Source organism: Pleurodeles waltl, chromosome 3_1 (assembly GCF_031143425.1).
Source record: "Pleurodeles waltl isolate 20211129_DDA chromosome 3_1, aPleWal1.hap1.20221129, whole genome shotgun sequence".
NCBI lineage: Eukaryota > Metazoa > Chordata > Amphibia > Caudata > Salamandridae > Pleurodeles > Pleurodeles waltl.
This window is the reverse complement of record NC_090440.1, coordinates 558,122,065-558,135,099: the sequence shown is the minus strand read 5'-3', so window position 1 is coordinate 558,135,099 and position 13,035 is coordinate 558,122,065. Positions and strand designations below refer to the sequence as shown.

Here is a 13,035-nt window from a genome sequence, read left to right as displayed (position 1 = left end):
TGTCCAATGATGGTCACACACTGCCTGTACTTCTTAGTGTTCTCAGGCACTTGGACCATCTCATTGTTCCCTAGTGAGATAAGTCATCTCAGCTGGCTCCCACCCTTCTAGAACCAACTCCTCCCTGAGTGCTACTACTGGCTAACCCTATGACCATGAACCAGTGGGTGCCAGTGACCTCCTGGGACACTTGGGTTCCCCATCATGTGACCCTCCTGATCACATGCATAACACTTGCGGGGATCCTTCTCTGCAGGTCTCCCAGTAGAGATCCAAGGCTTCTACTCACTTGGGGGACAAGAAGCCTTACCTTGGGAACCAGGTTGGGGCACTATAGAGAACTCCCCCTGTTTACCCTTGCCCCCCACCGCTTCTTCTGATAAGCACCCAGCCCACCCTTGGCTGAGTCTCCCCCATACCTCTTATGGACCCTGGTACTCTACCAGCGGTCCGCTCCCTGGGCAAGCTTCCTGGGGCCAGTCAGCTTGCTGTCAATCAGGTGCTGGTGCTGGTGCTGGTGCAGCTCTGGAAAATAAAGACTATACAAGTGCTCCCATGCAATCAAATTGTACAGCCCCTCATAATCTGTATTATCACCCAACATCCAGTGCTCTGCAAAAAGAATACATTCCAACCAAGTTTGGTAATCTGCCTTCTTGTAGGACCTAAGCAGTCCTTGTACTGCTCTGGGGTGAGACGATTCCTGGTGAGTATGGCGTCCTTCATGGTACAGTAGGTGAGCCCCTGGGGATCTCATAAGGCTGCCAAGGTATCCCTACCCTCTGTCTCAAAGTGTTTCCACAGACCTGCCCCCCAGTGTACCTCATGGGCCCCAGTTCATGTGGAGAGCTGACTCATACTCCTTAAACCACAGGTGTATGTCATCCTCCTTCTTATACGCCTTAACTTAATCTTTAGGAATTTGCACCCTCTTCTCAGACTGCACTGGAAGTATGCAGCCACCACTAATGCTGGGTTTGACCTGCATGGCCTAGAGGTCTAGCTCCCTTATACTTAACTCGTGGGCCAAAAACAATTTATTTTCCTCCAGAGCAAGGACCCTTTTCCTCTCTTGTTGCTTTTGCTCAATTTCAAACTTTTTGCTTTCTGTTTCCAACCTGAGCTTCTCAATTCCCAGCTCATGCTCTCTGGCCTGTCGCCTGTCCCCAGCTCCTCTTGGGACAAACGTCTGGATGACACACTGATACCACTCCTGGAGGGTACTCTCCCTACAAGCAGATCCTGAGCTTTAAAGTCCCCTTGTTGGTTATGTACCTCCATGTCCTCATTCTCAACCTCCCCAGCTTCTTTTGCTGCTCTCCAGGCCCTCAGCACCTTTTGCAGCTCCTCTTTCTGAGAGGAACTCTTCACAAGGCAATAATATTCTTGCAGAACTGTTTCAGTTGAGGCATTGTGTAGGATTCCAACTTTTCAATCTCAAACTCAACCTCTGCAACTTCACTTGCTGGTTCACGAGACAGAGACATGATTTGTGGATAACTCCAAGGGTTGCCAAAAACAGAAAAAAAATCAAAAAGCAGTATGTGGTTGCATCATGGTCTGCACTATGCAGTAGTGTACACCAATCAGTGAATGTCAGGTACAAGCACAAGTCCTATTCCACCACTACCACCAATGTTAGAAATGGGGTCTCTAATTGGCAGTCAGTTTACTCATGATGTTACAGGACTTCAGAGGTGCTGAGGCAGCGTCAGGCCTGTGATGTCTGTTGTGGTTGTTGCACTTCAGCAGGGACCACAGCTTTGGGTGCCGTCAGTGGCACGGAGTCAGGCAGCGGTGCCAGTTCTAGAGTCATCCGGAGTCAATGTGCCTGTTTCTTCTTGTTTTATGCCAGATTTCACTCCCAATAGCCCTGGAACTGGAGTAGGCACCTCTTGGCAAGTCAGGGTCCTCAGCAAAGGAGCCCAGGGGCTGGCGGCTGAAGTCTTTGATGTCCCCGAGACGTCTGAACAGGAGGCAAGCTTAGTCCAAGCTCTTGGAGAAACTTCACAAACAGGATTGTAGGAAAGTACCATCTTGCCTGGCATGTTACCCCCATATTTCACTGTATATATGTTGTTTTAGTTGTATGTGTCACTGGGACCCTGCCAGCCAGGGCCCCAGTGCTCATAAGTGTGCCCTGTATGTGTTACCTGTGTTATGACTAACTGTCTCACTGAGGCTCTGCTAATCAGAACCTCAGTGGTTATGCTCTCTCATTGCTTTCCAAATTGTCACTAACAGGCTAGTGACCAATTTCACCAATTCACATTGGCATACTGGAACACCCTTATAATTCCCTAGTATATGGTACTGAGGTACCCAGGGTATTGGGGTTCCAGGAGATCCCTATGGTCTGCAGCATTTCTTTTGCCACCCATAGGGAGCTCTGACAATTCTTACACAGGCCTGCCACTGCAGCCTGAGTGAAATAACGTCCACGTTATTTCACAGCCATTTTACACTGCACTTAAGTAACTTATAAGTCACCTATATGTCTAACCATTACCTGGTAAAGGTTGGGTGCTAAGTTACTTAGTGTGTGGCCACCCTGGCACTAGCCAAGGTGCCCCCACATTGTTCAGGGCCAATTCCCCGGACTTTGTGAGTGCGGGGACACCATTACATGCGTGCACTACATATAGGTCACTACCTATGTGTAGCTTCACAATGGTAACTCCGAATATGGCCATGTAACATGTCTAAGATCATGGAATTGCCCCCTCTATGCCATCCTGGCATTGTTGGCACAATCCCATGATCCCACGGGTCTCTAGCACAGACCTGGGTACTGCCAAACTGCCTTTTCAGGGGTCTCACTGCAGCTGCTGCCAACCCCTCAGACAGGTTTCTGCCCTCCTGGGGTCCAGCCAGGCTTGGCCCAGGAAGGCAGAACAAAGGACTTCCTCAGAGAGAGGGTGTTACACCCTCTCCCTTTGGAAAATGGTGTTAAGGCAGAGGAGGAGTAGCCTCCCCCAGCCTCTGGAAATGCTTCCATGGGCACACATGGTGCCCATTTCTGCATAAGCCAGTCTACACCAGTTCAGGGACCCCTCAGCCCTGCTCCGGCGTGAAACTGGACAAAGGAAAGGGGAGTGACCACTCCCCTGACCTGCACCTCCCCTGGGAGGTGCCCAGAGCTTCTCCAGTGTGCTCCAGACCTCTTGGAAACAGAGGTGCTGATGGCACACTGGACTGCTCTGAGTGTCCAGGGCCAGCAGGTGACGTCAGAGACTCCTTCTGATAGGCTCCTTCAGGTGTTGCTAGCCTATCTTCTCTCCTAAGTAGCCAAACCCTCTTTTCTGGCTATTTAGGGTCTCTGCTTTGGGGATTTGCTTAGATAACGAATGCAAGAGCTCATCAGAGTTCCTCTGCATCTCTCTCTTCATCTTCTGCCAAGGAATCAACTGCTGACCGCGCTGGAAGCCTGCAAAACTGCAACAAAGTAGCGAAGACGACTACTGCAACTCTGTAACGCTGATCCTGCCGCCTTCTCGACTGCTTTCCTGGTGGTGCATGCTGTGGCGGTAGTCTGCCTCCTCTCTGCACTAGAAGCTCCGAAGGAATCTCCCGTGGGTCGACGGAATCGTCCCCCTGCAACCGCAGGCACCAAAGAACTGCATCACCGGTCCTCTGGGTCTCCTCTCAGCATGACGAGCGAGGTCCCTTGAATCCAGCAACTCTGTCCAAGTGACTCCCACAGTCCAGTGACTCTTCAGTCCAAGTTTGGTGGAGGTAAGTCCTTGCCTCCCCACGCCAGACTGTATTGCTGGGAACTGCGTCTTTTGCAGCTACTCCGGCTCCTGTGCACTTTCCGAGGGAATCCTTTGTGCACAGCCAAGCCTGGGTCCACAGCACTCTAACCTGCATTGCACGACCTCCTGAGTTGTCCTCCGGCGGCGTGGGACTCTTTTGTGCAACTTCGGGTGAGCACCGTTTCACTCCACTTCGTAGTGCCTGTTCCTGCACTTCTGCGGGTGCTGCCTGGTTCTGAGAGGGCTCCTTGTCTTGCTGGGCGCCCCCTCTGTCCCCTGACGCAATTAGCGACATCCTGGTCCCTCCTGGGCCACAGCAGCATCCAAAAACCCTAACCGCACGACTTGCAGCTAGCAAGGCTTGTTTGTGGTCTTTCTTCAGGAAAACACTTCTGCACGACTCTCCACGGCGTGGGGCATCCATCCTCCAAAGGGGAAGTTTCTAGCCCCTGTCGTTCCTGCAGAATCCTCAGCTTCTACTGTCCAGTAGCAGCTTCTTTGCACCCACAGCTGGCATTTCCTGGGCATCTGCCCACTCTCGACTTGGTCGTGACTTTTGGACTTGGTCCCCTTATTCCACAGGTACCCTCGTTGTTGCATTGCTGGTTTTGGTCTTTCCTGCAGAATTCCCCTATCACGACTTCTGTGCTCTTTGGGGAACTTTAGTGCAATTTGCACTCACTTTTCAGGGTCTTGGGGTGGGCTATTTTTCTAACCCTCACTGTTTTCTTACAGTCCCAGCGACCCTCTACAAGGTCACATAGGTTTGTGGTCCATTCGTGGTTCGCATTCCACTTTTGGAGTATATGGTTTGTGTTGCCCCTATCCCTATGTGTCCCCATTGCATCCTATTGTAACTATACATTGTTTGCACTGTTTTCTAATACTATACTGCATATTTTTGGTATTGTGTACATATATCTTGTGTATATTTGCTATCCTCATACTGAGGGTACTCACTGAGATACTTTGGCATATTGTCATAAAAATAAAGTACCTTTATTTTTAGTATATCTGTGTATTGTATTTTCTTATGATATTGTGCATATGACACTAGTGGTACTGTAGGAGCTTCACTCGTCTCCTAGTTCAGCCTAAGCTGCTCTGCTAAGCTACCATTATCTATCAGCCTAAGCTTCTAGACACCCTATACACTAATAAGGGATACCTGGGCCTGGTGCAAGGTGTAAGTACCCCTTGGTACTCACTACAAGCCAGTCCAGCCTCCTACAAGGATACACAGCAAACTCCAGTCTTTGTCCTCCCAAAAGCAGAAGCAGCAACTGCAGGCCAACCCCAGGTGCAGTACTCCTCCTCACAGCTCTTCAGCTCTTCTCCTTGGCAGAGTCTCCTCTTAATCGAGAAGTGTTCTAAAAGTCTGGGGTTTTCAGTCCAATACTTACTCAATTCTGCCTTTGCAGTAGGCAAACTTCAAAGGAAAGTCTTTGTAGTGTACAAGACCGTGCCTTTCCTTCCCTAGTTCAAGACACACACTAGGAGATTGGAGACTGCATTGTGTAAGGACAGGCAAAGCCCTATTCAGGTGCACGTGTCAGTTCCTCCCACCATTCTAGCCCAGCAAGACCCATCAGGATATGCAGGGTACACCGCAGCTCCGTTTAAGTGACTGTCTAGAGTGAACTACCTTGGGCCTACCTTATGGGTATCTTACATGTACTAAAAAGGAAGGCTTGGGTCTTGAAAATGGGTGCACTTACCAGCTCGACATGGCAGTTTAAAACTGCACACAGAGACACTGCAATGGCAGTCCTGAGACATGTTTACAGGGCTACTTGTGGGTGGCAAATCATTGCTGCTGGTCCACTATTAGCATTTGATTTACAGGCCCTGGGCACACAGGGTGCACTATATAGGGACTTACTAGTGGATCAAATATGCAAATCATGAATAACCAATCATAATCACAATTTACACAGGGAGCACTTGCACTTTAGCACTGATCTCCAGTGGTAAAGTGCCCAGAGTACCAAAACCAGCAAAAAACGAAATCCAGCACACAGTAAAAAATACAGGAGGCAGAGTCAAAAAGAAAGGGGAAACCACGCCAAGGATGCCAGGTCTAACAACCCCCATGAGCCATGCATCTAGGACGGCTCTATGGTGTAGAACAACTGTAGAACATGTCCATAAAATCATTTATTTATTAAAGATTTCCAGTGAAAAGCAGTATCATGAAAACATGGCTCTAGCAAAGCTTTCCAGGGCAGAACACATATAGGAAACTAAGGATCTATTAACAGTCTCTGATATAGATGAGATCTATAAAACTAAAAAATATATCCATGCGCTACAACATTACAAGAACATCTCTAGGTGCCCTTGGTGGAACAAGCTTATGGAATCAAGAACCAGGCAATTTTTGCATGCATGCATCAAGTTCCCCAAAATGATTTATCCAGGCGTTGCACAAAACAGGCGTACATTTAATAGCTGTGACTGAATGGATGGCAAATGGGGTGAGAGATGCGGGCAAGGCAGATATACAAGTTTAAAGTAAAACGGATATTATTTGTATGAGAATATTTCCAACATAAATAAAGGATTCTGTGTTTTTATTATGCGTTGACCAAAGTCTTACCAATAAAGGCAATCACTCTGCCTACAATCTCAATACCTAAGGAAATCATACAAATTATCAGAGAAACAATATTCTCGAATGGCTCACTTTGACACAGACATAAGATAGTTTATTTTTTCTATGAAACAGAAAGAGAATACTTTTCTCGTATAACGATGCAATTCATGCAAAATGTTGATCTGAGCGTTTCATGAAACATTCAGGGACACGCCTAAAATACTAACACCATGCAACAATGAATTAAGAGTTTCGCCCTGAGATGCAATAGACAACACAAAAACAGTGCCCATCACGAACGAATCCACATTCATGACAGACAATATTCAAAGCTAGAAATCCACATCATGCTGTGCTTACAGCTCTACAGAACACCGCACCTCCCCACTGCTTTTAGCACCGAGCTACAAACTGTTTCTTTTACCAATCCTTCCACTGAAAATATTTTCTAAGTATATATGACTGGGACATAATGTAGCAACTGTAACAAAACTCCCTACGTTTTCTACATGAATGCGCGTCACTATGGATCCTATAATTCTCTGCACTTCTAATTTTCTGAAGAATTTATAATGCACAATGCACCTCAATTTTTCTGTAGAAGTTTCCATAGACAGCATGCAGTGCTATCAGAAACACAAAAAATAAATACGAGTCAGTAGAGGTCTCTCACCTGTCCCCAAGAACCAACAACCCATTTGGTGCATGGGTGGGTGTTGCATGGCCTTGTGTTGTTTGGTCGTGCACTGTCATCACAGCGTCCAAACTCTGGGCAGGTGACTAGTCGCTCCTGTGCCCCTCCCCCGCATGATTCCGAGCACTGCCAAGATACAAAGGATACAGCATTAGAACGGAAGCTTTTGGGGAACAGACAAATTAGCAATGAACCGAAGAGTTTATACTATGCCCACCACTCTCACGCCTGTTCAAAGCTACACATCAGGACTTACCTACACTCCCAGAATAAGTTAGGTATCTGTAATAATGTTTATTCATCATGGAATCTTCATTAGATTTATTTTAAATGTAAAAGTTTTCATTGAAGAATTAAAACAAAAAAAAGAGAAGGAATCTTTATTAGATGTATAATGTCTCGAACATTAAAATGTATCCAGTGTCAAAGAGGACCTCGGAACACTCAAAAACGTACATTTTTAAATGGTGGCAGAAAATGATATGAAAAAGTGCATGTCAACATCTTTTAAACCTTTCCAATCTACTCCTTTTTAATGCCTTTTTTACTTCTATCAATTGTAGTGTTTTTCTCTGCTGTTTACTGTGCGACAGACTACGCCAGACAGGACAATGAAGTCTTATTAAGGAGATATCAAACATCTACCATCCTTCCAGCTATGGGGCGAGTATTGCAGGATTAGTTGAATTATCCTTGTAAGAGGCCAGTGACAGAGACACTGCAACTGTCTGTTTCCATCTCTATGATAAAGAAAAAAAATATTTGTAGGGCAATGATGTTTCAGGACTTTTCATGAGAAATCAGGAGGTTTTAAACAAAGCCCACTGCTTTCGGAACCGGATCTGCATTCTTCTGTGCACCATTCAATTGTAACTACAACCAAAGGACAGCTAGAGGGACGTCTCTGCGCCCTCACTAAAAATATCTAGGCGGGATAATTTGTGCCCACTGCACCTACAGAACTCTATCTGGCACCCCTAAATGGATCGCTTTGTCTTGCCCAAAGAGGCACAATCGCCTTCCATTCGTTGGGCGTTGAGACATCATGGATTTACTTTTCAACAATGTGGTGGTGGACCACAGCTAGAAGAAACCAGATGTACTGGTGATCATAACTGAAGAGGCCCCAGTCTTCGAGGCTATAACAAATGTGGTTTCATTCAGATTCTTTAACACTGTGGATTGAAAGTCACGGTTACCCCCTTTACCTATGAAGACTGTTTGTCCAGGGGTGTGGGAGAGCCCTTGAAACTAATTTACAATTCAAAATATATTACAAAAATATATTACAATTTAAACTTGCACTGGGAAGACTAAATACATGAAATATTAGCTATTCACAGCCAACAATTCTTTCGCTCCTAGACAACAATTATGTCCTTTGAGGAATTGGAATCGAAGTGTTGGGCAGTTGTGCAACTTCTCATATTTCTTCGACTAGCCCCAGTCCACACATCTTTCTTGATGCTTGAGTTTTGCTAACCCCACTTAGTGCTGTACTCCTTCTGCCAGCTCAACTTCACACGTGGACAAACCCTTTTGTCCCCTTCAGACTGGCATAGAAAAAAAAGAGTCCTGGTTTTATATTTGTTCATGGCTGATAGCCTGCAGGTCTGTGCATTAAACAGGTTTTAGCTCCACCACTCCGGACGACACATTTTGCAGATATCTTTCGGCATTCCTAAATTTATCATTATAATTAGGGAGTTTATTTCACTTTTTACTCGAAGATGTACAAACAGCAGTGCAATCTATTTTGCCGACGTTAGTGGCCTCCCCGTCTCCACACTCTCCCTGCACTGCTGCTTTTCTTCAAGGGGAATGGGGAAACCTCGGCCGCAGCACCAGATCTTCTTTCATTGGCCCATCGCCTCCGCGTCTCCTGCCGCTGGCTCCATTGACTCACACCTTCCTCTTAGCCTGCGCAAGCTCGACAGAGCTGCTGCTTTGTCGACTCCTGGTGCTCGTCTTCTGTTTGTGCCGACCCCTCTTCCCTTCCATCCCCTTGGGCTGTGTCCACGCAAGCATTCAGCAACCACTGCCATTTTGGGGTCACTTGCTCATGCAGGCGCAGTTCTACAACCGCAAGCTCCGTCAGCAGCCCAGGCTCAAAATTCCTCTCCTGTCTCAGCCAGATTCTGGATGGCTAATGCCTGCTTGTTCTAAGGACTGGCGTTTCACAGCTACAATTTCATCCCAATTTTGCTCTGCCACCCAACTCATAACAATTTTCTTATCTTCTTCAAGGACGCCACTAAATTCTAAAACTTGCCACGTAATTACATTTCTTTCCACAAAGTTGCGTTATTTTATTTTCCATGCTTCAGCTTCAACTGGTCTTTTGCTCGAGACCCTCCTTTCTTAAGACTCCACTAGACCACTTAAACTTAGGCTTAACCTCAAAAGCCGTGTATCCTGCTGCAGATGTGGCCAGTCAGGTCTTGACATGTTCATGTTTTTAATGCCTATTACTCAATGGCTGACGGACAGAAATTACTACATCACAAATAACACAAATAAAAACTGTATTCTCCTACTGCCTCCATCATTCTGAACAATTTTCTTAAAGAATATCATTGCTAAAAGGATCCCTTTATGCAACTGAAAAACTAAACAAAAACGAACTATTGAAAATTAGTTTTCAGATATGTAGCCCAGGCCAACCTAGAAAAAGTGATGAACAAACTGGGATGTCACTTTTCCACAAAATCTGTAATGGTTAGTTAGATATCTGTGATCGATGCACCTAACACAGTTTCAATTTTCTCACCCCATGTACCTTCTGTAATTTCAGGACACAAACATATAATTTACCTAGTGCAAAAATGGTACATTGTACACAGTAAATGGATAAAGTATACTGTGTTACAGTATATTTATAATTTTACTAGGTTTGTACGTTATTGCCTTTTCTAATTAGTTTACTCTCTATACTTCTCATACTGATCAGTATTGTTCTTATCATTTTTATACTTGCTACCTTAAACTATAAGAACTTAAGATTCTTAATGCTCCAGGTTTTTATTTAGAATTTAAAGTATTTTAATGGGGAAAACCGAATACAAAGGATGTCCATATATCAGAGGCTTCACTTATTCAGGACACTGGAAGAAGTTCTTTCAGTGGTGCAAGAGTGAACAAGGTTTCACTAGCCAGTGTGTTTAACTGTTGCTAAAACAAGATGCTGAATCATTTCCCCTTGTGGAGCTATACAATGGGCGTGCTAATAGTGATTTTAATTGTGAGCAAAAGGGACAAGCCAGAGAGTTAACGTCAAGTCATATATGTCTTTTAATTCCTGAACTGAGAAAAGTTCTTAACTATAACATCCCAAATATGACCTCTGGTTCCTTTTTGAAAAGATTCTCTACACATTCTTGACTGACAAGGGGACCCCACACTGGTGTTTCTTCTGCTTTGCATTAGCCTCACAGCATGACCAGTGCAAACAGAGACCACCTTAACAGAATACTGCTTCAAAGTATTACAATTTACAGTTGTCATTGCTGTTTCCCTGAAAAGTTCAAAAGTAACAGCAAAACTGTAACTGGGTTGAGAGATTTTTTTCAGTAAATGACAACAGAGGTGAAGGCCAGTGGCCCTCAGATGAAAATGGAAGCTGAATACAGAGCATTTTTTTTTAGGTCTTAGCCTACCAGACAATGTAGCTGTCGTGTTTACTAAAGGCATCTTGGAGGCACTGAGAAAGTTGACCTAGGAATGCATTCTGCCCATTGCTTGCCATTGGCTTTGTAACTCACACTTACTTGCTTTCCGTTTGCAGCCTTTACTTGTTTTAGGCTGTCCAGCTTTAGTTTGGTCCTATCTTTGCTAAATGCTTATTTACAGGATCCTTCCAAATGCTCCCTTTCTGTGTACAGGTCTATAAATCTTGTTCTTATCTTGTTACATTTGCTGCGCATTCAAAGACCAAGGTAAAATGTCAGGCATTCTCTTCCGAGGGCGCTTCTTTACTTTTCTTTCTCTGACTTCAAAGTGAGAAGATTTATGTGACAACCTTGCTGGATAACGGGGGAAGGAAAGAGTTATCTTCTAGCATACGACAACATTTAAATGAACTGTGTTAGTATTTCAGAATATATCAGAATTAGAGACAAAAATGAAGCACATTTTTTGTTATTTCTGAAGTGTGTTGGAAACAAATACTTTAATATAATGAAAACCAATCATTACCCTAGGTGATGCAATTTCCACATTTTCATCCGTGCACTGTATAGATTTATTAGTAAAACTGTATGTCTGTACGATTGTAATGGTCATTTCAATTGAAAATGTGTCTTCTGTAATGGCAGTGTGCTACCACACCATGAATATGCCAATCTACACCACTCCACTCTACTCTGCACCACTCCACACTACTGCACTATACTCTGCAGCGCTACACTTTACACCACTCCACATCCCTGCAATCTACACCACTGCACTCTCCGCCACGTCACGCTATGCCTCTTTACTCCACCCATTACCACTCTACTCTATGCAAATGCACTCTTTGCTACTCTTATACCACTGCACATTTTGCCACTGCACTTTACACCACTCCAGTTAGGCCACACCAATCTACTCTACTCTATTCCACTCTACGTCGCTGTACTCTACGACACTCTGCAACACTGCACTCTATGCCAATGCACTTTACTTTGTAACATTCAACTCTACGCTGCTGCACTCTATGCCAATCCACTCTACGCGACTCTAATCTACTTTGCACCACTGCATTCTGTGTCACTGTACTCTACACTACTTTACTCTGCTCTTACACTCTATGCAACTGCAGTCTACCTTGCACCACTCCATTTTACACCACTTAATTCTACTCTGAAACAATCTACTCTACGCCACTCTAATCTGCACTACTCCACTCTATGCTACTCCACTCTACCCCACTGCACTCTATGCTCTGTGCTGTACGGCACTATACTCTAGACAACTCTATGCTACTCTACTCTCCACCCCTCTATGCCACTGCACTCTATGCCACTTGACTCTACTCTGCACTCCATGCCACTCAACACTATTCTGTACCACTGCTCTCTGCATCACTCAACTCTACGTCACTCCACTCTGCACCACTGCACTCTATGTCACCACACTATGTGCCACATTTCTCTACTGTGTCCCTCTACTTTGCCGCACTCCACTCCACTCTTCTATGACCCACTCTAATCTGCTCCACTGCATTCTGTGATGCTGCATTGTACGCAGCTGAATTCAATGCCACTGCACTCAACGCCACTATATTCTGGAACACTCTATGCCAATGCACTCTACACCAGTCCACTCTCCTCTATGCTACTCTATCTGACTCCACGCTGTGCCACTCCAGTCTACGACACTCTGCCATTCCACTCTACAACACTCTACTCCACTCTTTGCCATTCCACTCTACGACGCTCAACACCAGTCTCCTCTACGCCACTAACTTTTAGGCATACTGAACAGAAGCCAAGCTGGTGAACAACATGGCTAAAACACATTGGCAAAGCCAATAGCTCTTGCATAGGTGAAACCTATTGGCTCTTGCAAAGCATGTTTTTTCATGTTGGTCTGGCGGAGTTAGAGGGAAAGTATTGAGGCGACCTTAGGACAATCATCCCTGGTTTTCGTATGTTCACAACAACAGTATGCTTTTAGATGATGATGTCGCTGGGTCAATTTTAGGCGACAGGAAAGCCCTCTGTATCATTTTTCATATAAGAGCAAAACAAATTCTTCTGTAATTCTGGGCAAGGCCAAAAACGCAATAAAGCGTTTTAAGATACATGGGGCTTTTTCTCCCAGCAAGGTAAGGATTTTATCCCAGCGATATAGCACCTTTTTTCTTGTGGGCTTTAAATATTGCTTTTCGAGGCATCATTACATAGCATAACCAGGTCGTTGCGTTTCCATGATGTTTCGGCTTCTCTGAGAAGTAGGTTTTTAATTCACTTTTGTAAGATTTGCCTAGGTTTCCCTTTTCTCTTTAAATT

At 45.0% G+C, this 13,035-nt stretch overlaps 1 protein-coding gene across 1 annotated transcript in view; it reads right to left on the bottom strand.

Annotated features, from left to right (window-relative positions):
• Window positions 1–13,035, bottom strand: part of ADAMTS7 (ADAM metallopeptidase with thrombospondin type 1 motif 7) — a 431,623-nt gene that overhangs the window by 44,102 nt on the left and 374,486 nt on the right. Inside the window, exon 22 of the mRNA XM_069222951.1 lies at window positions 7,025–7,171. Coding sequence (XP_069079052.1) covers window positions 7,025–7,171 — 147 coding nt within the window. The remainder of the gene's footprint in view (window positions 1–7,024; window positions 7,172–13,035) is intronic.